This window comes from Bubalus kerabau, chromosome 16 (genome assembly GCF_029407905.1).
Source record: "Bubalus kerabau isolate K-KA32 ecotype Philippines breed swamp buffalo chromosome 16, PCC_UOA_SB_1v2, whole genome shotgun sequence".
Lineage (NCBI taxonomy): Eukaryota > Metazoa > Chordata > Mammalia > Artiodactyla > Bovidae > Bubalus > Bubalus kerabau.
Genome location: NC_073639.1, coordinates 70,132,589 through 70,156,954, shown reverse-complemented (window position 1 = coordinate 70,156,954; position 24,366 = coordinate 70,132,589). Strand labels below are relative to the sequence as shown.

The 24,366-nt window shown below is 49.8% G+C and overlaps 1 protein-coding gene across 1 annotated transcript in view; it reads right to left on the bottom strand.

The window, feature by feature from the left end:
• The window catches only part of SEZ6L (seizure related 6 homolog like), a 71,305-nt gene that overhangs the window by 45,647 nt on the left and 1,292 nt on the right, over positions 1–24,366 (bottom strand). The window contains exons 2-9 of the mRNA XM_055549959.1: positions 23,303–24,073; positions 22,414–22,547; positions 19,968–20,160; positions 17,561–17,746; positions 13,475–13,640; positions 9,477–9,643; positions 8,652–8,846; positions 6,526–6,664 (exon numbers count right to left, since the gene is read on the bottom strand). Coding sequence (XP_055405934.1) covers positions 6,526–6,664; positions 8,652–8,846; positions 9,477–9,643; positions 13,475–13,640; positions 17,561–17,746; positions 19,968–20,160; positions 22,414–22,547; positions 23,303–24,073 — 1,951 coding nt within the window. The remainder of the gene's footprint in view (positions 1–6,525; positions 6,665–8,651; positions 8,847–9,476; positions 9,644–13,474; positions 13,641–17,560; positions 17,747–19,967; positions 20,161–22,413; positions 22,548–23,302; positions 24,074–24,366) is intronic.

Below are 24,366 nucleotides of genomic sequence, written 5' to 3'. Positions count from 1 at the left end.
ACTCTGACTTGCTGCGCAGTGCTGGGCAAGCCACCTTCCCTCTCTGGGCCTCCTGCCAGGTATTCCATTCTCGAGCCTCTTCTCCAACCACTCCTTAGTTTCTTTATTCCCCTTATTATGCTTTACATTTTGAGAGACCAAGAATGAGAAAGAAGAGAGATTTAAGAAATTCAGAAGGATTCAGGGACTTCCGTGGTGGTCCAGTCACTGGGGCTGTATGCTCCCAATGCAGGGGGCCTGGGTCCAATCCCCGCTCAGAGAACTAGGTCTTTTAGCTGTGGTAAGACCCCATGTGTTGCAAAGACGATCAAAGATCCTGTGTACTGCAACTAAGACCCTGGCTGCTGCTACTGCTAAGTCGCTTCAGTCATGTCCAACTCTGCGCGACCCCATAGACGGCAGCCCACCAGGCTCCTCCGTCCCTGGGTTTCTCCAGGCAAGAACACTGGAGTGGGTTGCCATGTCCTTCTCCAATGCATGAAAGTGAAAAGTGAAAGTGAAGTCGCTCAGTCATGTCCGACTTTTAGCGACCCCATGGACTGCAGCCCACCAGGCTCCCCCATCCCTGGGATTCTCCAGGCAAGAGGACTGGAGAGGGGTGCCATCGCCTTCTCTGAAGACCCTGGCACAGCCAAATAAATAAATAAATATATTTTAAAAAAATTCTGAAGGACTTAAAAGATTCACATCCAGATGCACTTTAGGGTAAGCAGCGGATTCCTGACGAACTGGCAAGTACAAGGTGGGTCAAGGACTAGGTATTTTGGGTGTGAAGGAGGTACAGTCTGGGGGCTCCTGACTCATCCTACCCACCTTCTTACCTATGATACTGACAACACAATTAGAGGGTTCTAATTACTGCTGCTCCTTGGAAGAAAAGCTATGACCAACCTAGATAGCACATTAAAAAGCAGAGACATTACTTTACCAACAAAGGTCCAAATAGTCAAAGCTACGGTTTTTCCAATAGTCATGTATGGATATGAGAGTTGGACCATATAGGAGGCTGAGCACTGAAGAATTGATGCTTTTGAACTGTGGTGTTGGAGAAGACTCTTTAGAGTCCCTTGGACTGCAAGGAGATCCAACCAGTACATCCTAAAGGAAATCAGTCCTGGGTGTTCATTGGAAGGACTGATACTGAAGCTGAAGCTCCAATAGTTTGGCCACCTGATGCGAAGAGCCAACTCATTGGAAAAGACCCTGATGCTGGGGAAGATTGAAGGTAGGAGAAGAAGCGGATGACAGAAGATGAGAAGCTTGGATGGTATCACTGACTCGAGTGATACCATCACTCGAGTTTGAGCAAGCTCTGGGAGTTGGTGATGGACAGGGAAGCCTGGCGTGCTGCAGTCCATGGGGTCACAGAGTCGGATAGGACTGAGCCACTGAACTGAGCTGAACTGAACTGAACAAGGCGACTGCTGCAGTTCAGGGCATCCTCTGCGATGCCTGAAACACTGCTTGAGTCCTTTGTTCACAGGGGCCCCTCGGGCAATGCCCTTCTGCCATTACAGTTTGACCAAAGGACACTCCTCAGAATCCTGCTTGGAGGCCACCCTTTCTGTGACATTTCCATAACCCCAGTCCTCAACCCAGCCCCTCCAGCCACAGCACTGTGCCTGTATTCCGCGGAGTTGTCTGTTTATGGTCCTCCTTCCCTTCCTGACCTGTGAGTTGCTGGAGGCCTGGGACCCTTCCGGCTTCATCACTGAGACATATAGCTGCTGCCCCAAAAGGCTGTTCAAGTCAATGCAAGTGGAGGATATGGTGTGCATGCAAACCCTGGCTCTGTCCTTCCCTGGCTGTGTGAACTGAGGCAGCCGCTTCACTCTCTGCGGTGTCATTCCCAAATCCACAAAGCGGTGGGGATCAAGACGGACTCACGAGGATCCCTGGCACCTGTAGTCCTCATTTACGAAGCGCCAACTACATGCCGGGCCCCATGTGATGCGCTCTGCGTACGTTATCTCTAAATTTGGGTAATTACCCCTCTGCAATTATCTCTGCTCACATTAGCGCTAATTTATGTAATTATTATTTCCACGTAATAATGCTCACATTCATTATTGCTCTCTGGGATGAATGATGCAGCTCAGGGCCCGGCACGCAGTAGGTCTTTCATAAATGATGACTAATTAGAGCCGCTATCCTAATACCCACAGCATCAAGAGTTGGGCCCAGAAGACAAGGGGGAGAAGAGTCCCCTCTCGCGGGCCACAGGTGGCTGAGGTCCTCATGACTCAGCAAACATTCCAGCACCTACTACAGGCCACCTACCCAGCTGGTCCAGCAGCGCAAACTCCTTCCCCTTCCCCGATGTGATAAATAACAATTGCAAACACTTAGGCCACGTGAGGGGCCCCGAGGATGGAATTATTTTTACTATCAAAGCCAAATTGGTTTACTAAAACTGTCAGCGGAAACCAAGCAAGATAAATTAAAGCCAGCAGCTCCTGGGCTGCGTGGCTTCCTCGCTAGTGAGATGCTATTTTCTTTCCCTCTGTGGGAGGAAGCGGGCGCCAGGCCCAGATACTGCTCTGCCAAGTGTGTGCTGGGGTTTGCCATGCAGAGACCCGGGCTGGTGACCCCGAGGGCTCAGCTCCCTCCTGCGATGCTTTAATCCTGTTAGCTGCCTGAACCCCTTCCCCTGCTGCCCGGTTTGGGCACATCCAGACTCCCTGATGTGGCCTTCAAGGCCCTGCCTGATCCCACGGCTTCCTCACTGGTGTCACGCCTCCCATATCTCTGAGCTCCAGACACACAGGCTAGCTCCTCTCACAGGCTGGCGAAGACCCCAGACCCTGGAGACATGGCAAGCAGAGTTTGAATCCCAGCCATGTGATCACAGTCACCGTTCTACTTCTATGCACGTGTGTGTGATCAGTTGCTCAGTTGTGTCTGACTCTTTGTGAACCCTGTGGACTGTAGCCTGCCGGGCTCCTCTGTCCATGGGATTTGCCAGGCAAGAATACTAGAGTGGGTTGCCACTGCCTTCTCTAGGAGATCTTCCCGATCCAGGGACTGAACCTGCATTTCCTGCATCAGCAGGAGGATTCTTTACCACCAAGCCACCTGGGAAGCCCTCTACTTGTATGAGTTTATTCATCTGTAAAGTGGAGATAACAACCAGACTTGCTGCCTGCGTTTGTTCACAAGGGATGTGAATGCATGGGATGCATTAAATGCTCAGCGTATATTCCATGTTATGGATGAATAATAAGAGAGTCTCTCTTCCTGCTTCTGGACCTTAGCGCATGCTGTTCCTTTTGGCTGGAACACTGTTCCCTCCATCTTTGCCTATGTTCTGTCTGTTCCAGTTCACAGGCAGTGTGCTGGAACCAGTGGCTCCTTATGGGTCATATGAGCTGGTTGTTAAGGGTCCAGGCATTTGGTGAGCCTGTTGATGTTGTGTTGATTGCTTGAAATTGGTTTCACAGTGTAAGTATTTACACCGAGGAAATTGGCAAATGCTGCAAATCAGGGAGCTGCTCCCCAGCCCACCAGCCAAGAAAAGCCATTGTGGAACCTTGACCAGCATCCTCCTGCTCTAGAATAACCCCATGTCTTTTGGGTCTGAGCAGCTGGCAGGATGGACGACTCCTTTCTGAGATGGGAAGATGAGTCGAAACAGGTTTGGAGAAAGAGAATCAGGGGGTTTAAGTCTGGGGACTTCATTGGAGATGCCTCTTAGATATTGAAGTGAAGTGGTGAGAAAGCAGGTGGAAATAAGGTGAGCATAATAGCTGTATATTCCTCCTAGGATTATTTGGAGGAGCAAATCAATTAATACTTGGGAAGAACCTTACAGACAGTAAGTACTCAAGGATGAAAATAGCTTTCCTCACCACCTCCATGAGAAATGACCTTAACCACTGTCTAGACTTGCAGTTCCTCAGGTCTGAATCTGGTAGGGAGATACTTCTTATAAAGAGGGGGCATTATTTCTAAAAATTGAATTTACATTCAATAATATTGCAGAGAACGTTCAAATATATTGCAGAGAAATGCAAATCAAAACTACCATGAGGTCTTACCTCCCACTGGTCAGAATGGCTTCGTTAAAATGTCTACAAATAACAAATGCTGGAGAGGGTGTGGAGAAAAGGGCGTGTTCCTACACTGTTGGTGGCAATGTAAACTGGTGAGCGCCTACGGGGACAGTATGGAGGCTCCTCACAGAATGAAAATAGAGCTGCCATGTGATCCAGCAACCTTACTTCGGGCATATAGCTTGACAAAACTATCAATATAATTTGAAGAGATAAATGCACCTCAGTGTTCACTGCAGCAGTGTTCAAGGTAGCCGAGACATGGAAGCAACGTAGATGTCTGTCAACAGGTGAACGGATAAAGAAGAGGTGGTACATACACACACCGGAATACCACTCAGCCATAAAAAGAATGACGTAAGGCCACTTGCAGTGACACAAGTAGACCTAGAGACGATCACATTAAGTAAGTCAAAGGCAAATATCATACGATATCACTTATACGTGGGATCTAAAATATGACACAAATGAACTTATCAAAGAAACAAACACAGGAGCACAGAGAACAGACTTCTCGCTCCTGAGGGCGAATGGGGTGGGGGAGGGAAGGGTTGAGAGTTTGGGATCAGCAGATGCACACTGTTATATATAGGATGGATAAACAGCAAGGTCTCATTGTAGAGCACAGGGAACTATATTCAATATCCTGCAATAAACCATAATGGAAAAGCATATGAAACAATACATGTAACCCCTACCCAAGCTCCACACTCCAGTCACATTAAACTCCCGTTTAGCCACTAAGTGGGCCACTTTCTCTCTCATTTCCAGACTTTGCACATGCTGTACTCACTGTCTGGACCCTCTTCATTTCTCTTCATCACTTGCGAATCTTCTTTCATTCCATCCCAGAAGTCACTGCCTCCTGGAAGCCTTCCATGATTTCACACAGATGCCTGCTCTCCCCATCATTGCTCTTATCACACTGCATGTAGTTTCATGTCCTCATTCACTAGACGGTGAGGGCGGAGACTGTTCCACCTTTCTCACAACTGGATCTCCAGTGCCTAGCCTCGTGTTCCCACACAGTAGGTGCACAGCATTTTTTTTTTTAGAGTTTATAGAGACCGGTCAACCCACTCTTCCAAGATAAGCTTTATGGCTGAGTTGGCAACTATCAGAGCCTTTTCAGTGCTTGGCTCATAGCAGATACTCAGAAAACATGTCTTGAATGAACGAACACTTTATTCCAGGCTCTAGAAGTCAGAGAGCTAAGAATGGGAGAAAGGGGGTGACTTATCATTGAGGAGGGAGGGAGGCAGTGGGCAAGGGAGGCTTAACACCTGCCTCCAGTAGCCACAAAACACCCATGTTCCAGGAATCTCATTATAGATGAGAAGAGCCAAAGCCCAGAGAGAAGTCCAGAGTCACAGCTGTAGGTGGACGAGAAGTTCTGACTCAGGTTGGCCCGACCCCAAGGCCACAAGAGACAACTGTGTAAATCTATGACTCAGGGCAGCCTCTGAGGACATGCCCTCTGCCTCCAAGGGACTGCTCCAAAGACAGTCACTCATAGTCTTGCAAATCATCTTCCTCTTGCCAGGCTCCTCTGCAAAGCCAGGTAGCCCTGGAGTTCTGCTTCCTAGTCAAGTGGGTTCTACTTCAAGCTTGTGGGGAGAGCTGACCCCCAGAGGTCCTGTCTGCATCCAGAGAGGCCCTCCCGAACTTGGCACCCAACCATGTGCCTGAGCCTGCTGGCAAGCCCTTTCTTCTGCTTTTCTAGCCACCACTGTCTGTCTCTGTACCCTTCTCCTGATCCCTGCAGACTGAGAGAGGGAAAGTTCTGGATGGAGCATCTAATAGGTACCCTCACTGAGTACTGGAAAACAGACACACAGCCAGGGAAAGTCCATTCATTGTAACGTGTCTTTTTCATTCGGCAATCACTGTCTGAGCGTCTGCTGTGTCAGGCTCTGTGTAAGATGCCGGAAGAGGGATAAATCAGACCAGGTCCTGACTGCAAGGACCTTCTGGTCTAGTTGGGTGAGACAGATGGGAAAACAAACTACTGTGTGTGTTAGACTTCCTTCCTCCTCCTGACCACACTGGCCATTCGGTCCTCTGAAAATGCTGTCCTTGCTCTTGGCACAGGGCCTTCAGGGGATTCTGTTCCTTTTGAATATGTTCACTCCAATTCATCTTTACATACTGAGCCTTCTCAGATCCTCCAGGAAAGGCTTCTCTGACCTTCCTCTTGACATCAGATCCCCTTTCCTTACCAAGGTGCATTAATGAAGTTACATTGACGCATCTCCTCATTTAGTGCATGCTTCCTGAGCAGACTGAATTTCCTGAGGACAGGGGCTCTTTCTGGGTGTGTACAATGTTGCTTCCCCACCATAGGGACCCCGGTTCTTTGCACAGCCCCTGACACACAGGAGGTGCTTAATTAATAGTGGTTGAAACAATCAAGCAGGAGCAATTTCTTCCTCAACTGGCTAGACCTGGGGGTCCACCCATCAGAAACACTCACAACTGGATGTCTAAGAAGATCCGCTTCTCCTCGCCCACGTGGATCTTCCAGACACAGTCTTCACCTTCCACGTAGGGCTCCGGCCAGTTTGGCGACAGCACCACCCCGGCCACGGCAGAGAGCTCCCCACCACACGTGGCTGTAAAAGACACAGGCAGACAGACATGATGCATAAGGAAACAGATATGGTATAACAGCTAGGAGTGTGGGCTATGAAACCAGACAGTCCATAGTGTGGAAGGATTAAATTCAGACCGGCCACCTGTCTCTTCCAGCGGAAGGCTGGCAAAGGCGGTCTAAGGACATTGTACTGGGGATTCTGCGACCCTGGGGTTCAACCAACTGAGAAGCAAAAGTCTTTGAGAAAATTCCAGAAAGTTCCAGAAACCAAACCTTGAATTTGCCACTCACCAGCAACTGTTCACATAGCATTTACCTTGCATTTAGGACATTCCTGTATCATTTACACTGTGTTTGCAATTGTTTATGTAGTACTTACTTTGTATTATAAGTAATCTAGAAATGATTTAAAGTATACGAGAGGATGTGCCTTTTTATATAAGGGACTTGAGCATCCATAAATTTTTGTATTGGGTTGGGGGGCAGCGATGGTTCTGGAACCAGTCCCTTGCAGATACTAAGGGATGGTGGTTGCTCTTTCAGGACCAAGGACAGAGCCCAAGGTTTCAAGGAACTCTTCAACAGCCTCCCCCTTGAGCAGGGGGTGTACTGACCAAGAGATGGTGCATCTGACTCACGTGGACCTGAGTTCGAGTCTTGTCTTGGCCACCAAAGGATCTGTTGACAAGGCATGTAAGTTCTTGGAGCCTCAGCTGTCTCCCTCTGGACAGCAGGAAGAAACACCAGTGTGGGCCTCACTGGATAATTCTGAGGCTTAACTGAGCTCATGGATGTCAGACACGGCACAGTGCCAGGCACAAGGTAAGCATTCAGTAATTCTTAGTTAATGTTACTGTGGAGGGTCCTGGCTCTGAACTGGAAGCAGAGATGTGTGGCCGCACCTGGCCCTTTAAATCTCACTCTGCGTTTGCCGCTTTGGAAAGTTCTCAATGTGGCAGAGGCCAAAGCACCAATAAATTCTGCTCTGTTAAACCAGCACATTTAATACAGGGATCAATCCCTCACCATGGCAAGGCTATGACTTCATGCCAACCACCATCTGGGCGGCGGCTGCCAGGAGCCAGGGCTCTGTTCATTATTCCACACTCCCCACGTGAGTTCAGGCTCGGAGCGGCTCAGCGGTCTTAAATATGGAGAAGCAAGGAGGGCAGGGCGCTGGGCGCCCACATAGCTGAGGGTTCCAGAGAGCCGATACTGTCCAAAGGGGCAAAGAGCACAGCTTTCGGAGAACAGAGGGACCAGAGTTCCATGCCTGCTTCTGCCAATTACCCTCAGTGTGTTCTGAGGCATGTCACATCACAGCTGCTATTTCTTCGTCTGTACATGGGATCAATAATAATATGCACCTCAGGTGGTGGGCTTCTCTAGTGACTCAGCAGTAAAGAATCCTCCTGCCAATGCAGGAGAGTTCAGTCCTTGAGTTGGGAAGATCCTCTGCAAGAGGAAAGGGCAACCCCACTCCAGTATTCTTGCCTGGGAAATCCCATGGATGGAGGAGTCCAGTGGGTAACAAATAGTCCATGGAGTCTGAAAGAGTCAGACATGACTTAGCAACTGAACAAGACAGGATTGTGGTGAGGATTAAATCACATAATGCACAGAGTGCCTGCAACAGGTTTTTTTTTTTTTTTTGCACTCCTCTTAACAACTATTATCATCATTATCATTAATTAGACTCAGGGTTGCCATGTGCTGTTGGGTGGGTTGTGCACTGCACAAGTCTGCATAGCATATGTAGGAACTGAAATCCATGCAGGGATCTTCTCACCAAGCTATGCACGATGGGGCCTTGTGTCTGGAGGAAGGGGCCCCTTTTCAATATTATCCATTTTGTAATTTTCTCAAGGATCAGCAGCAAACCTGACTCAAAGGAGAGTGAGCCCTGGAAACCGTTCTAATCCTAAAATCAGTACAAGCTGGATCTCTTCATCTGAAGGAGTAGAGGGCCCTGGGACACCCTGGAGGGAGGGCTGTGACCCACTCACCTCTGCACAGGGGCTCTGTGTCATTCCAGTACGGGTCTCGCACGTTGATGCACTCAATGATGGCCGGGCCCTGCTCCAGAGAGTGGCCAGGGTCACAGGTAAACTCCACTATGGTCCCGATGTTATAGGTCGGGTCGGACGTGGTGAAGTTCCCATTCTGAATGTAGGGCTCGTAGCAGTGGCCTTTCTCAAAGGCTGGGGCCAGAAAACAAAAGAGGGTAGCTGCTCACGTGAGCCAGGGGAGGCTCGCAGGGCTGTGCTCACGCGAGCCAGGGGAGGCTCGCGGGGCTGTGCTCACGCGAGCCAGGGGAGGCTCACAGGGCTGCTGCTCACGCGAGTCAGGGGAGGCTCGCGGGGCTGGGCTTAAGAGAGTCAGGGGAGGCTCACGGTGCAGCTGCTCATGCGAGCCAGGGGAGGCTCGCGGGGCTGTGCTCACGAGAGCCAGGGGAGGCTCGCCGGGCTGTGCTTACACGTGTCAGGGGACGCTCGCGGGGCTGTGCCACAAAAGCAGGCGCCCCTCCTGCTGCTCAGCAAAGCCCCATGGAAAACGGGTACCAGACCCCCCACTCCAGCTCCTGCTGACCTGCTGAGGGCCCTTGGCCATTCACCTGGCCTCTCTACCTCTTTATTTTCATATCTGAAATGGGAACAAGGACCGTTGCCTCCCCAACTCCAAAGAGGCAGCCTTTGGAAGTCCAAGGGTCAGTCTAGCCATGGCCTCCTCTTCAGTCTTAGCAGGTCACATTTCTACCTCCCAAGACCCAGCCCTGCCATGCTTCCCACAGCGACAACCCAGCAGAGGGGGCGGTCCCCCAGGACCCTCACCCTCGAACCGGATGTTGAAGGCTGAGGCCGCCGGCGGCTGGTTGGACGTGAATTCGATGCGGATGGTGTGGCCATCGCTCAGCAGGCCCTCAAAGGGGACATTCTCGGTTTGGAAGGAGTCGTAGAGAAGAGTGGACTTGTTGGTCAACCCGCTGTAGACCATCATCCTGGCAGTGCGGAAGGAGATGGGGGTCAATGAGAGGTCTTCAGGGGCCACTGACACACAGCAGTGGGAGGCGTGTGCCATGAGCACCCCCTCTGGGACCGCATTCCCTGACTCACACCCCGACTTCACCCCATACTCACCAGGATACTCTGCATCATCTCACCCAATTTGTCTCCCTTTCTGTACAATGCTTATCCTAGACTCATGGATGGATTCTGAGCTTGAAGGAAGGTGCTGGGTATGATGTAATGACCAACTGAATTAATAGACACCAATTATTTATTACTAATATGGGCTTCCCCAGTGGCTCAGCAGCAAAGAATCTGCCTGCAATACAGGAGATGAGAGAGATTTGGGTTCAATCCCTGGGATGGAAAGATCCCCTGGAGGAGGAAATGGCAACCTATTCCAGTATTCTTGCCTGGAGAATCTCACGGACAGAGGAGCCGAGCAGGGGGTCCATGGGGTCGCAAACAGTCGGACATGACTCAAGCGACTTAGCAGTAGCAGTATTTATTACTAAGAAGTTGGGATGATTGGGCTAATAACATTCTTGAAACACTGACACACACACACACACACACACACACACACACACACACACACATGTAATCACAGTCCCAACTTTAAATTCTGAGTTGTGGGATTTTGGACAAAAACATTTTACCCCACCGAGCCTCAGATTCTTCATCTGTAAAATGGGTACAAGAGTGTGGGGATTAGAGGCCGAGAGTATAGTGTGCAGGACAGAGCAGGTATGTAGGTCATACGACCAAGTGTTGGACCACTACCAGGGTCTGCCACTGACTCTTGCCTCCTGAGGACACTGTGCGTTCAGTTAGAGGAGTCCCAACTTCCAGTCCCCAATTCCCATCCACTGAAGTTACACAAGTCTCAACCCATCTTGGGCCTCACTTTCCACAATCCTGAAAGGAGGGATCACAAAGTCTTTCCTATCTATCTTACAGGGGGGCTTTGAAAAGATGAAGCACCCTGAAAACTGAAAGGTATCAGACATGTTGGTATTCATTCTTAGTGCTACTAAAACCCTTTGGCATTTGACTCTTTGCTAGCCATGGCAGTTTTAAAGAAGTTATGCAAAGATGTGGAAGGAACCAGTACACAAATTGGATCACTTACTTTTATGGATGGAATCATAAATAGGCATTTTTAATTTTTCAAGTTTTTTTGTTTTACCATGACCCATTAAAAGGGTTTATCATATGAATTTCTAATGTCATCAAAATGTAGAAATGTTGGAGTCTCAATCTGTTTATTCTGCCTTGTGTCCACCGTGATTCAGATAAGGAAGGGGCTGGGGTAGAGGCCAAGGGCCTCTTCACAACCTTCTAATCCCTCTTGACTTTATTGTGTCTTCGGGGCCATGCCCAGGACTCTTCTTTAGGAGAATTGAAGCCTTTGGCAACAAGGGCAAATCCTCAGGATCTCAAAATCTCTACAGTCAATGGCTCTTCCCAAGATATCAGTTTTCTAGCTATGTTCTCTAGAATGTCTGAAATAGTGAGAGTTTTATCTCAAATCTATGTATAGTCTATGGTCAAATGGGCTTGGAAAATTTAAATGAAAATTCAACATTGTTTTCCCTTGCAGGACTTGTCAGCGCCTCTGCCAGTGAATGTGCCTTGATACCAAGATAGAGCCTGGGTATAGTGTCTCCTAAACATATTTGACCAGAGAACCCACTTTCTATGCTGCATATTATGGGACTGGAGTTTAGAAAGACTTCATTTTGGGGGGCTGGAAATCATCTTTAAAATTTCATTTCACTCCTCTACTCAAAATCCTTCCATGACTCTCTACAGCTTATAGAAGCATCTGGTAGCCAAAGCCCTTCAGAAGATGGCCCACATTTACCTCCTCATCTTTGTCCATCTCCATTCCTAGTCTCCCAGCTTGGGCTAGCTACTCCATCCACTCACCGTATTTTGGGTTCCCTGACTGAATCTCTAAGGTTTAGATCAAGGTCCCATATCTTACATGGAGCCTTCTCTAGCTCTAAGCTCTTGCAACTGTGGTATTTAAGCTCTTTTTTCCTCATAAAGTCCATAGACAGAGAAAGCTCCCCTTTCTTCTTAGCACAGCGAGTATCTTCACTCGTGTGTGCGTGTGCGTGTGTGCACATGTGCACACCCTGACCTTTGATCTTGATCAACGACTCCAAACTTCTTTCCCCAGAGACACTTGAGCACTGGTTTTCCCTGGTGGTTGTCAACAACTCCCTTTCATAAACCTTTGCAGGGCTCCACAGAAACACCCAGTGAAACTACAGTGTCCATGTGTCTGTCGGCTCATTTACCAGGATTTCATAAACTTTCAGAAAATAGTCATTTTGGTTAATTTTTCTTTCTCTCTGCTTCTCACTGTCTGGTCCAAACATACACTTGGTTTATTCCCAGCACCGTTCAGAAGAGCCAAACCAGAGGTCTGAACGTTAAAAAGCATTCATCACTGAGGGCTCCCAGGTCTTGCTTCTCAATGAGTCTCCAGGGGGAAGAGACTGGGCATCTGTTTTTCTTAAAGGTTCCTAAGGTCATTCTGATGCTACGGAGAGTCCACGCTCTGAAGCCCCTATTCAACACCTTGTACTTTAAGGCAGTGATTTATTGATATGGAGTTGTTCAGGATAAAGCTGGATGGTTTGGAGGGAAGTGGACTCCAGAGTTGGGTAAATTATTCAGTTGTCTGGTATTTTCTCAGAATCCTTTCCCAGAGGTTAATGGTTTAGGTCTGAAGCTTCAAAGAAGCCAGGACACTATAATTCTAAGTTGAAAGTTGGATGGGCTCCGGGACTCGAAGGTGCTGGCATTCTGTGGGTGCCCTACCCGTATCCCTCAGCACTCTTTGCTCACCCAGCTTTGGCCAGTTTCCAGAGTCTCTGAGAATCAGCCAGTTCAGCCAGCTCAAGGGCTGAGAGCAATGCTGGGGAGTCAGTGTGTGTCCAGGAGCATCCCTCCTCCAACAGTGGATGAGTGGGTAGATAAACACCCCAGCTCCCTTGCCCTCTGACAGAAACTCTCTGAGCCATGCTAAATACAGCTTCCTGGGGGACCCCTGTAGATAAGACATCTGACTATTAACACACTATATCTACTCCCTTTCCTTCTCTGCTCATTTTCTTGGTGCTTTCTAGGATCAACTGCTAAATAAACCACTTTCTCTCACACCACTGTAATCCTGTCTGTTTCCAAGGGAACCCACTCCAACACAGCAATTCTAAGCAGCCAAGATCCTAACTTTCTAGAATGTTCCAGAATATTCTGGAATAAGGTCTCAGCTTATCAAAGTTTTTGGATTCTGGCTTCTGTGCCTGTTACTTAGCATCGACAGATGTGCTGTTAGCTAAATGCTGTCTTGTTATCAAAAGTTCCTTCATGTGCATACATCTGGTTTTTGAATCTCAATTTCCTATCACACCAGGAACCAATGTTCTTCTCTCCCATTCTCCATCGAGGCTAATACATGATTTGGGCACAGAGCAGGTGCTCAGGAAACTCTCTCTCCTTGCTCCACTGCAAAAAGGGATGTGCAGGAGAAGGCACGAGGCAGTGCAAGGTTGGGGGGGACTCCCTTCCTGCCTTCCCCCTACCCTGTGTGACTGGGGCAAGTCTCTTCCCCTCTCTATGCCTTGGTTTCCTTATGTGTAAAAGGAGGAGATCGAAATTGATGGTTTCTAATATCCTCGCTTCCCTCCCCAGCTCTTCCTTTCTTGACCTCCATGAGCCAACAATTTAGCCATTTCAAGACTCCAAATGCCAAGCCACATCCTAAGAGTCTGGGAAGGCGTGAGGCCGCTGGGCCCTCGGGGGCTTACCTGTCCCTCTCGTGCAGCGCCAGCCTCTCCAAGTGCAGGTGCAGCTTCTGGCCCTCCGGAGCCTCGATCGTCCACACGCAGAACTGGCTCCCACTGGCATTTGCAGAGTGACTTGGGGACAGGACGCGGCCGATGGTGGCATTGTGCACAGCCCCTCCACAAGGGGCTGGAGCCAGATGGTAGGGGTGGGTGGGCAACAAGAGGATCGCAGAGAGAGGTGGAGGGGAGGATAAGTGGGTGTTTTATCCTTCTCTGACCCCAACCCCTTAGGAAGAGGAAAACCGTGGGCAAATCCCCTCCTCCTGAGACAGGTTCGTCCTGTTTGACAGGAGGTCCAGTCCCACGACTGGAACCCCTGCCACGTGTGTTCCATGGTAGGGAATGAATGACTGTGACTTAATGCACTGGCTGTGCCCTGGTTCTCAGCTACAAAATGGTAATGAAGAAGGACATAAACAGGCAGTTCTCCAAAGAAGAAGTCTGCTTTTAGTACTTAGTTAAGCACTCAAAAAATTCAGCCTCACTAACAATAAAAGAAACGCAAATCTCAACTATATTCTATCTCCGTCCACCTAATTGGTCCAGATAAAGAGCAGCAATAAACGGGAAGCGCCATCTTCCGTGATGAGAAATGGTCGCTCTCATTCAGGTCTGGTTAGAATGCAAATTGCTATGACCTTTCAAGAGGGAAATCTGATGAAAAATATGGAAAATGTGTTTAAACACTTTGACCTGGTAAGTAAGGTTCTGGGGACTTATGTCAAAAAAAGACTTAGAGAGTTTCACAAAAATGTATGATGTTCACTGTTTGATTGCTTTTAAGAGCAAAACACTGAAAAACAACACGAATGTCCACTTACAGACGCTTGGTGAAGTGCATGCCATTCATATCATTTTTAAAAACCTTGTTACCAAAGAGTACTTCAGAATATAGGAAAATACTCACTATATTTTAAGTGGGGGATAAAAAGTTAGAAAATGGTCCGCCATACCTATTTCAATGAGCTATATGCAAAGATCAATTGAGATCAGGGGTATAAAAGTGATTTGTCAGACTCTTCAGCAGTTTCGTATTTCTTGGAAATATATATATATATTTTTTACCAGAGTCATATATCACTTTTATCATAAAAATCTAACATACATGAAAAAATGATTTGTGAACTGAGAAGAGTTCTGCAAATGTTGGGAGGTAGTTTTATTCTTAGAAGATATTTGGCTCTCATTAAATGTTTGTTGAATGACGTCATGACTGATAAAGAATTGCCGAGATGAGAAAGGCCGATAGCTCCCTTGCCTGCTCTGGACTCTGCTGTGACCTACAGCAAAGATGTTGCTAGAAAGACTAGCACTTTTTTTCAGGACCACGGACAGAGTACCGGGTCACCCATCTCTTCACTCTGCCTCCTGTCCCAAAGTGGAGGTTCAAATCTGCCTGGTGTCACTTACCTGCTGTGGATCTAGGACAAGTCCCTGAAGCTCTCTGAACCTCTAGTAAAGCGGTAATAATAATTCCACCCTCCTTATGGGTGGAGGTGAGAAATGAAACACTGTGTGGAGAGGGCTTGGCGCCATCCCTGGCACAGAGTAGGTGCTCAGAATGCAGGCAGCCTTATTGCCCTACAGCTCAGGGGCCGAGGAGATGGACGAGCTGTCCCTGGTGGGGGGCTCCAGCCATCTGTCCTCTCTGAGCGGCTGCTCATTTGCTGCCTCTCTGCTCCCCTTCCTTGCCTTATTAAGCCGACTGATGACTCTGTTTGGCTTCAATTTGCCAGCCGTGGCTCCCCATCCATCTTTCTTAGCACAAATTGAGGCTTAATTCCTCTCTGATTTCATACATAGATAAAAATTAACTCGAGGGAGGCATGGAGACCAACTGCCCAATGGTTTGGATTTTTCTTTTCTTTGTTTAAAACACACACACACACACACACAAAATTCTGAACAGCCTTGAGAGAACAATACTGCAATCATTAAATCTCGGAATTTACCATCAGCTCTCATTTGCATCTTGAATTCTAGGGACCACAAATGCCTGGAGGGCAGGAACAACGTTTTTCTTATTCCCAGTATCCTGTTCGTACATGGCTCATGGCCTGGCATATAGTAGGTGCTCAGTTAATGTGACCAGCCTGTACTCTCCTGGCCACGGTCAGGACTTTTGAGAATATAACAGGGTATTACTCTCTGGATAACCGAGGATGGTCAAGGTTGCGGCCACTGGTGCAGAGAGAGTGTAGTACAGTGTGCTTCTCCATCTATGACGTGCAGCACATGAACCACACAAAGAGCATGCTAAATGCAGATTTTTGATTCGCTTGGTTCTGTATGGGGCCCAGGATTATGAATTTCTAATAATCTCACCAGTCTGTACTTTAAATAGTGAATGTGTAAGGGAAACAGCTCAAGAGAGAAGGACTCTAGATCCAGTTCAATTTCTATCTGGTGACTTTGAGGAAGAAACTTCGCCTCCACGAGCCTCAGTTTCCTCATCTGTGAAATGGGGATAATGGTTCACACCGTGTAGGACTGCTGTGAGGATTTATCACAGCCCTGGCGTATGGACTGGGCTCAGAATATGGCAGCTGTCACATCAAAAGTTCAAGCAACAACAACCAGAAAAAAAAAATCCCATAAATTAGACTTTGTCAAAATTAAGGACACTAAGCGGGTGACAAAGGGTGAGATGGTTGGACGGTATCACCGACTCAATGGACAAGAGTTTGAGCAAACTCTGGGAGATAGCGAAGGACAGGAAAGTCTGGTGTACCGCAGTCCATGGGGTCACAAAGAGTTGGACACGACTTAGTGACTGAACAACAAAAAGCACACTATTGAGAAGTGAAAAGACAACCCACAGAGTGGGAGAAAATATTTGCAAATCATATATCTAATAAGAGACTAGTAACCAGAATACATAAAGAATTCTTACAACTCAAGAAAAAGACAACTAAATTTTAAAAATGGGCAAAGGACTTGAATAGACTTTTCTCCCAGAAGATACACAAATGGCCAACAAGCATATGAAAAGATGATCGATGTCATCAGCCACTGGGAAAATGCAAAGCAGAATCACGCTAGGATACCTTCACCCTCACTAGGATGGCTGCCATAATAAAAAGAAGACATGGAACCTAAGTGCTGGTGAGGATGTGAAGAAACTGGTACCTTCATACATGGCTGGAGGGAAAGGAACACGGTGCAGCCAGTGGAAAATACTTTGACAGTTCCTTCAAAACGGAAATCCGGAATTACCACGTGACCCAGCAACTCCGCTGATGGGTACATAACCCAAGAGAAATGACAATGTATGTCCACACCAAAACCTTTACACACGTGTTCATAGCAGCACTATTCGTAACACCTCCGAAGTCCAAAGCAACTTGAATGTCCCCCAATAAGGGAACAGATAAAATGTGGTCTATATAATGGAATATTATTCAGCCATCAAAAGGAATGAAGTCCTGATACATGCTACTATATGGATGAGCCTTGAGAACACCATGCTGAGTGAAAGAAGCTGGATTCAAAATATCACATAACGTATGATCCCAGGCATATGAAGTGGCCAGAATAGGTGACTCTGTAGAGACAGAAGGCAGGGGCTGGGCACAGGGGGAAACAGGGAGTGACGGCGAATGGGTCCAGAGTGTCCTTTAGGGGGTGATGAAAGAAGTGGTGACGGCTGCACAGCACTGCGAACGTCCTAAATGTCACGAACGGTCACTTTTATGTCACGTGTATTTTTACCATGTAACAAAACTGGCTGCCACCACATTTTTGGAGCAGTCTCTTTCCTAAGGTCAGCCTTAACACCATGGGCTTCCCTTGTGGCTCAGACAGTAAAGCATCTGCCTGCAATGCGTGAGACCCAGGTCGGGAAGATCCCCTGGAGGAGGGCATGGCAACCAGTATGCTTGCCTGGAGAATTCCATGGACAGAAAAGCCTGGCAGACTACAGCCCATGGGGTCGCAGAGAGTCGGATGTAACTGAGCGACTAATACTTTCCCTTTAACCCCCTGGGGGCTGGTCTCTCCTCTCTTGGGAGACCATCCATGGTGGGTCCGGTTGAGGCTGGCGTGTACCTGAGCAGATGGGCTCCCGGCTGCTCCAGTGAGGCTTGGAGGCATTGATGCATGTCAGCGTCTTGGCGCCCTGGAGCTCATAGCCCAGGTGGCAGTGGAAGTGGGCCTCCCCGCCCGAGTGCAGGTCCATCACCGTGACGTCCCCGAAGTCAGGCCGGCGGGGGAAGCTGCAGCTCAGCATGAAGGCTGGGGAGAGATGCCGGGGCAGACGGTCATCTCTCAGAGTGGGAGACGGAGAACGTGACCCACATCCCGGGAGCTGGTTTATGCTGGGGAGAAAAGATGAGGCCCCCGGGGACTCCGGAGTGCTAAAGAAGTGTATTTTTATGACTCGAGTTGATCACGTGCTGCTGAGACTGCCGGATGAGCACTTTTCTCTAGGCTCCAAGCTCACCCCCGCCCCCCACCCTGCCTAACCAGAGACAGCAGGGTCTCACCCCTCCCCAGAGCCTCTTTCCATGTGGAGACAGAACTACTTTCTCCTTGAGCACAGGAGGGGTGGGATCACCCAGGTAGGTTAGTCCCACCGCACGGGCAGCTTAAGTGTTTGTTAAAAATGCAGGCTCTTAGACCAGGGTTAGGAGAAGCAGTTCTTTAGGAAATGCCAAGGATGTGAGAGCTGGAACTAAGTCCCGGGAGGTCAGGGCTTGGGCTGTGGAAGAGACTGATGTGAATTTACGTTCTCTTATTCCATCACTTAAAAACCGGGTGACCTTGGGGAAGTGACACAGTGCCCCGAACTTCACTCTCGTCCTCTAGGACTGTCCCTATCGCACGGGTGGTGGTAACGATTAAATGGGAAATGCCAAGGAGAGCCTCCTTAGGCCAACATGCAGTGCACAGAGCTTGCCAGATGGAGCGGCAGAAGGGTGCACGTGGCCACACTGAGCTCCTCAAGTTTTATTTTCATAAGAGAATGCAGAGTCCATCCCTGGACTGTGGTCTGATCTCTCCTGCAGTTGAGGATTTCTGCATTCCCAGTACTCATGAGGAGGCCTGAATTCAAGTTCATGGCTCAATGAGCTATTTTTTCCCCCATTTTTTAATTAACAAAGACAACAGACGCTCATCTGCATACTGAGAAGGTGCGAGGGAACGGATACTCCTGTATACAGTCATCCATCTGTTTCAGAAACATCCAAGGGGAAATTTTTAAATGAAGTATTTTTCCAGACATTTGGTCAGTGTGATGTAAACGTGGATGGCTGCTGATTTCCCGAGGTGTGGCGAAGGGCGCCCCCTCCCTGGCAGATACTTGGCAAGTACCCAGGGACAGCTCCCAGGAAGGAAGCGTCCCAGGAGGTGGGGGAAAATGGGATGACATTGAAGGAGAGAGAGAAGGAAGAGAGAAGAGGGGGGTGGGAATGAGGCAAGGGAGAGGAGCAAGAAAAGAAATGAAGGAAGCTGGGACTTCCCGGATAGTCCAGTGGTTAAGACTCTGCACTTCCAATGCGGGAGGCCATGGGTTCAAGCCCTGTTTGGGGAACTAAGAACCCATATGCTTTGTGGTGCAACCAAAGAAATGAAAAGAAAGAAAAGAGGGAAGAGAAGAGAGGGAAAAGGTAAATAGAAAACAAAAGGAGACCAGAAGCAGACAAATACAAAAGAAAGTGGAGAAGAAGGGAAAAAAAGCAAGGGACCCTGGCGGCAGAGGCTCCCTCCCAGAAGCCTGTGGGCCTTCATGGGGTTGGTGTCAGATTCAGGGGCCATGAACTTGAATGGGAAAAGGGGGCTTGCTTATTCTTCACTGAACAGGTTCAGGGTTAACTGCAAAGGTAGATGACAAATTGTTACACAGTCACAGTACCCGTGGCTTTGTCACCAAGGGAATCAGATATGTTCACATCAAAATGAATATCTTGACATATTTCTTATGCTCCTTTGAAATTACAATAATTATCAGAGCCACTGGGAAATATGATTTAATGTGTTAATAAAGGAGCACATAGATTATGATATCATAGATCAGAACAATGTTTTGACAACTGCTATTCAATATGAACGGCTTCCTTTTGAATTGTATATATTTTATTTTATGCTCTTAAAAACACGAATCTAAGGGACTTCCCTGGTGGTCCGGTGGTTAAGAATCCACCCTGCAATGCAGGGGAGCTGGGTCTGATCCCTGGTCAGGGAACCAAGACCCCCTGTGTCTCGGGACAACCAAACCCGCATGCAGCAACTAGAGAGTCTATGTGACACAATGAAAGAGCCGGCACGTCGCAGTGAAGATCCTGCGTGCTGCAGCTAAGACAAGATGCAGCCACATCAATTAGTTACAAAAGGAATCGCGAATCTAAGAAGGGGTCCACGGTGTTACAAACCGGCACAAAGAGGCTGGCAGTCCTTGGCGCTGGAGGGGAACGGAGGCCAAAGGTACATCGCAACAGCCCTGGCCCGGCCTTACCCTGGTAGTGTAGCTGGAAGGTCCCGAGGCCGTCGTCCTGGAAGGTGCGGAAGTACACAGAGATGGTGTTGGTGGGGCTGCGGATCACCTGGCCCTCGACCAGGAGCGTGTGGTTGGCCAGGACGGTCAGGGAGGGGCCGTCCACCCCTCGGATGGAGAGCAGCTCCCCCTCGGACAGGTTCACGCTCTTCACCTGGGGACGGGCAGGGGCAGACAGGACCTGAGTCGTGTTTGAGACAGGGGGTCCTCCCAGGCTCTGAGGATCCCCAGGCAGCACCCCCCTCAAGGGGCCCCTAGTCCACGGGGTGGACGGGGGCCGCGACCCAGCCCTGGAAACTCTTGGAGCCCTGGGAACCTCTGGGCCCCCTGCCAGCTTCCAGGGGAGGCGCAGCAAGAATCTTCAGCCCTCCTTCACTGGGTCCCGCAGGACAGGCTTTCTGGAGGCTGGCAGCTGAGATAGATTTTCCTGCAGCTGGCAGGTGGGGGTAGGGCTTTGATCAGCTTGGGCCTGAGGTCCCACCTCCAGGGAGAGAGGAGAAGGCATTTCATCTGAAGGTCAGCTCCAGGGAGGAGGGAAAATTTTTCTGCTGCTCAGGGTACCCAGGGCCTAAAATAGTGCCTGGCACATAGTAGGTGCTTGACTATGCCCTCGACTTTGCAGACTGACTGAAGACATTCTTGCCCTTCTGCACAAACTGGGGAGGGAGTGCGGGGTCGGGGGAGGGGGTGGCCATCTCTAGGGCTTTCTCAGGTCCACGTTCTTATCCTCCCCAATGCTGGCTTCAGTGGCAGAACCTCCTCAAAGGACTGTGTACTTGGTTTGCCGAGTCCACTTTCCAGGCTTGGGAGAGGAAGAAGGGAGATACTTTACTTAAAAGGATAGTGAACAAATGGAGGAGGGGGTGGGGTGGGGACTTAGTCAGTTCCCAGTGCCCAATTTGAATATTTCCACTTGCCGCAGTGTGGCCAGGGACTCCAGATCCTCTGCCTCTTGTGTAAACAAGGCAAGAATTACTCACGAGCCCTTCCTCTTTCAGCCCATATATATATACACCTTACTCTTTTTTCTCTTTGATGAACTCCTACTCATCTGCCAAAGCCCCACGAAAATTGCCCTCCTCTGTGACACCTTCCCTGACTGCCAGGGAGGTTGCCTGTCTCTCCACTGTGATCCTACATCCTCTGTGAATGTCTGTTAGAGGTCATTTCAAATGGCAGCCCAATGTCTTCCATGTGCGTCTGTCTCAACCATAAAACAGTGACCTCCCTTAGGGCAACTCCTGCACCAATTTTGATACCACCATGCCCCCCATTGCTACGACTGGAACATTATAGATGCTCGATGAAGGAACTCTGCTGTCCCTGACAAAAAGCGCCACACAGTATTAGACAGAGTGGATCCATTCAAGTGCAGGGAAGTGTTCCTCAAGTGTCAGCATCAGATGAATGGCAACTTTTCTCCAGTTTAATTCCGGGAACATTTATAAAGTACTGACCACATGCCACATGCTGTGCCAAGCTCTGGGCACACGTTCTGCCAAGAGGCTTATCTTTTGTTCTCTCTGTAAGTCAGAAAATCTTCCTAGGATAGAGTTCTGCTTAGGTCATGCAGCTGACTCTGCTTAAAATCTTGGGGGCGCTTTCTTGCCCATGTGAACAAAACACAAGCCCAGCCTTCTGCCCTTGGCCTGGAGGGGTCTGCCACCATGCGGTACTGGCCTCTGTTTCTGGCTTCAGGGCCGCCCTTTCCTCTCCCGGACAGTGAGCCGCACAGGTCACCACTTGTTGGCATGTTGCCTCAGTGCATATAAAAAAGCGCTTCTAAAGATGGGGCGGTGGGTTGGCAATGGCCTGGAACTAGGGTGGGGAGAATGTAACAGGCATTGAGCGCCCTCTCTCTCTCCCCTAGACTCTGGCTGAATACTCTGTGCACTGTCATATATATTCCTCCCTGAAACTCCATAAAGTAGCAACATGTTCATCTCTGTTTCACTGATGGGGAAACAGATTCAGAGAGGTGGAGTCCCTTGCCCAGAGTCATGCAGCATTAACTGGGAGAGCTGGGACTTAAAACTCAGGCGTCTGAGGATGATGCTACCCTGCTTTTCCCTTCTTAGTTTGCAGCCAAAAGTTTATGAATCAAATGAACCATGTGGGGCTTCCATGAGTTTGTGTGTGTTCAACAAGCAGGATATCACAGGACTTTCCTTCTGGGTATAACGGCTTACAATTTGTCAATACATCCGCTTCCCTCCACGTGTGCCAAGCTAGTTCTTCTGAGTTGGGAACTCCTATTCAGTCACCAAAGCCCAGCTCAATTTGCCCCAGTTAGGGCAAAGAGATAACCAAACTGGTTAAGATGAAAATAAGCCTGACTCAGATGGCCCTTCAGAGGAGACCTTCTGCTGGAAGAGGCAGCCAAGGCAGGGCAACCTCGTGGGGTTACCTGGAGCTCCACCCCATAGCCAGTGTAGACGGTCGCGTTGTATGTGCACTCCAGGAAGTTGTTGAGGGGCAGCGGCGGGTAATCACTGGAGTCGATGTACCCTTCAGGGTCAGAGAAGCTCACACTGCAGAGAGCTGGAGGAAAGGCACCGTCATCAGGACAGAGAAGAGCTGAGACGGCATCTCTCAGGCGGGCTGTTGGCTGGAACAGGGCCTCTGAACACTGGTGTTCCCATCCCCGCTCCTTCCCCTGCTGTTCCTCCTCCTCAGCTCCACACTCAACATAATAATCAAATAGCAAGAGCTGACATGGGACTGATGTTTCACTCTTATCTTAGAGACAAGTAAAGCAAAGCTCAGAGAGGGAGCACATTTGGGCCAAGGTCACACAATGAGCAGGGGTCAAAAATCCAGAGCTCCCAGTCTTTCCTGAGCAGCCACATTGCATCTGTCCCAGATCAACGTGTAATTGACAGCCGATGCCCCTGTGATGCGCTTGAAGATGGGATAGAAGACGGAAGAAAAGACTGGAACACGGAAGTGTGTTCGATCAAGTTCAGGAGCGGGGAGAGCAAAAGCACCTTGGAGGGCTAGGGCCTTCCAGGCAGGTGAAAGGACTCTGTCCCTGGCGGAGCGGTTTTGAACCCTGCTCTTCAGCTGTGAGACCTAGGGCAGGTTATCTGATGTCTTAGGGTCTCAGGGGTCTCATCTCTGAAATGGGGATGCTAGTTTTGAACCCCAGGGTCAAGTTCATAGCTAGGGCTGCATAGATGGTAACCAATGGCAGGGCATGAACCTTCCCGGGCCCCCCTCCCACGCGCCCCTCCCCCCATTGCAGAAGCTGCCTCCTCACAGTTGCTGCAGGGCCCGAGGGGCTGGGGGCTGCCTACCTGGGGCCTGCTCGGTGGTGATAACTGTGGTCGTGATGATGGTGGACGTGGTGGTCTCCTGGCTCTCCTCTGGGGCTGACCCGGTCAGCTCAGTCTCCCCTTTGTCCATCAGCGTCACGGGGCTTGCATCCTCGGGGGGAGCCTCTGGGGCCTCCTCAGGCACGGCCGGCGCCCCGGGGTCGGGGCTCCGGGGGAGCGTGTGGGCCACCAGCGGCTGCGAGGTGAAGGGGGCGATCTGCAGGGGCGCGGGGGTCGTGGGGACCGCGCCTTCCTTCCGCTCCAGCCAGAGGGGCTCCTCGGAGGACAGAGACAGCGGGCGGGTCTCCTCCCCTGCGGAGGCCATGGGGTCCTGGTCACCGGGTGGGCGGGGCTTCCCCGGGGTGGAGGCCAGGAGACCCGGGCCCGGGGATGCCGGCTGGGACGCGGTCCTCTGCGTGGCCGCTGCGGGGGTGGCCTTCGGCCTCAGCTGCTTCCTGGCCGAGTTCACCTGCCTGAGCGAAGGTGGCTTCTTCCCGGCGGGGAAGGCGTGCCTGGTGCCCGGCTCCTCCGGAAGTGGAAGCAGCGTAGACACGGCCGCCGGGTCTTCAGGCGCGAAGGGGACGGTCCCTTCCAACTCCGGCTCGCGAAGCTCATCCCCAGACTGCACTGGATTCAGAGGGGCCGTGGTCACGCTCTCTTCAGGGTTCTCCTTGCTCAGACTGCTGCTCCCCAGGATTTCGGCGGGCAGAAGGTAAGTATCTGATTGGCCGGCATCTCCCTCCGGGGGCTCATCTTAGAAAGAGAATAGAGGCCAGTTAGCTTGGGGCCAGGGACTTTAAGTCCTCTACCTGGCCCACGCTGAGGGTGGCCCCTTTAAGGTGGGACCCAAGGCTTGCAGGATGCTGGCACATTTTGATCCGTAGATGTGGGGCTGCCACCTTTCCTTCCTTTTGCTGACTATAGAGACTTAGAGTGATGTGGGCCAGCCCCAGTTAAGCATTAGAGCTACAGAAATTGAGGACACAGAATCTCATGGTCCTAATAAGAAAGCAGAAACAATCATATTCAATGTGATAAATGCTTAG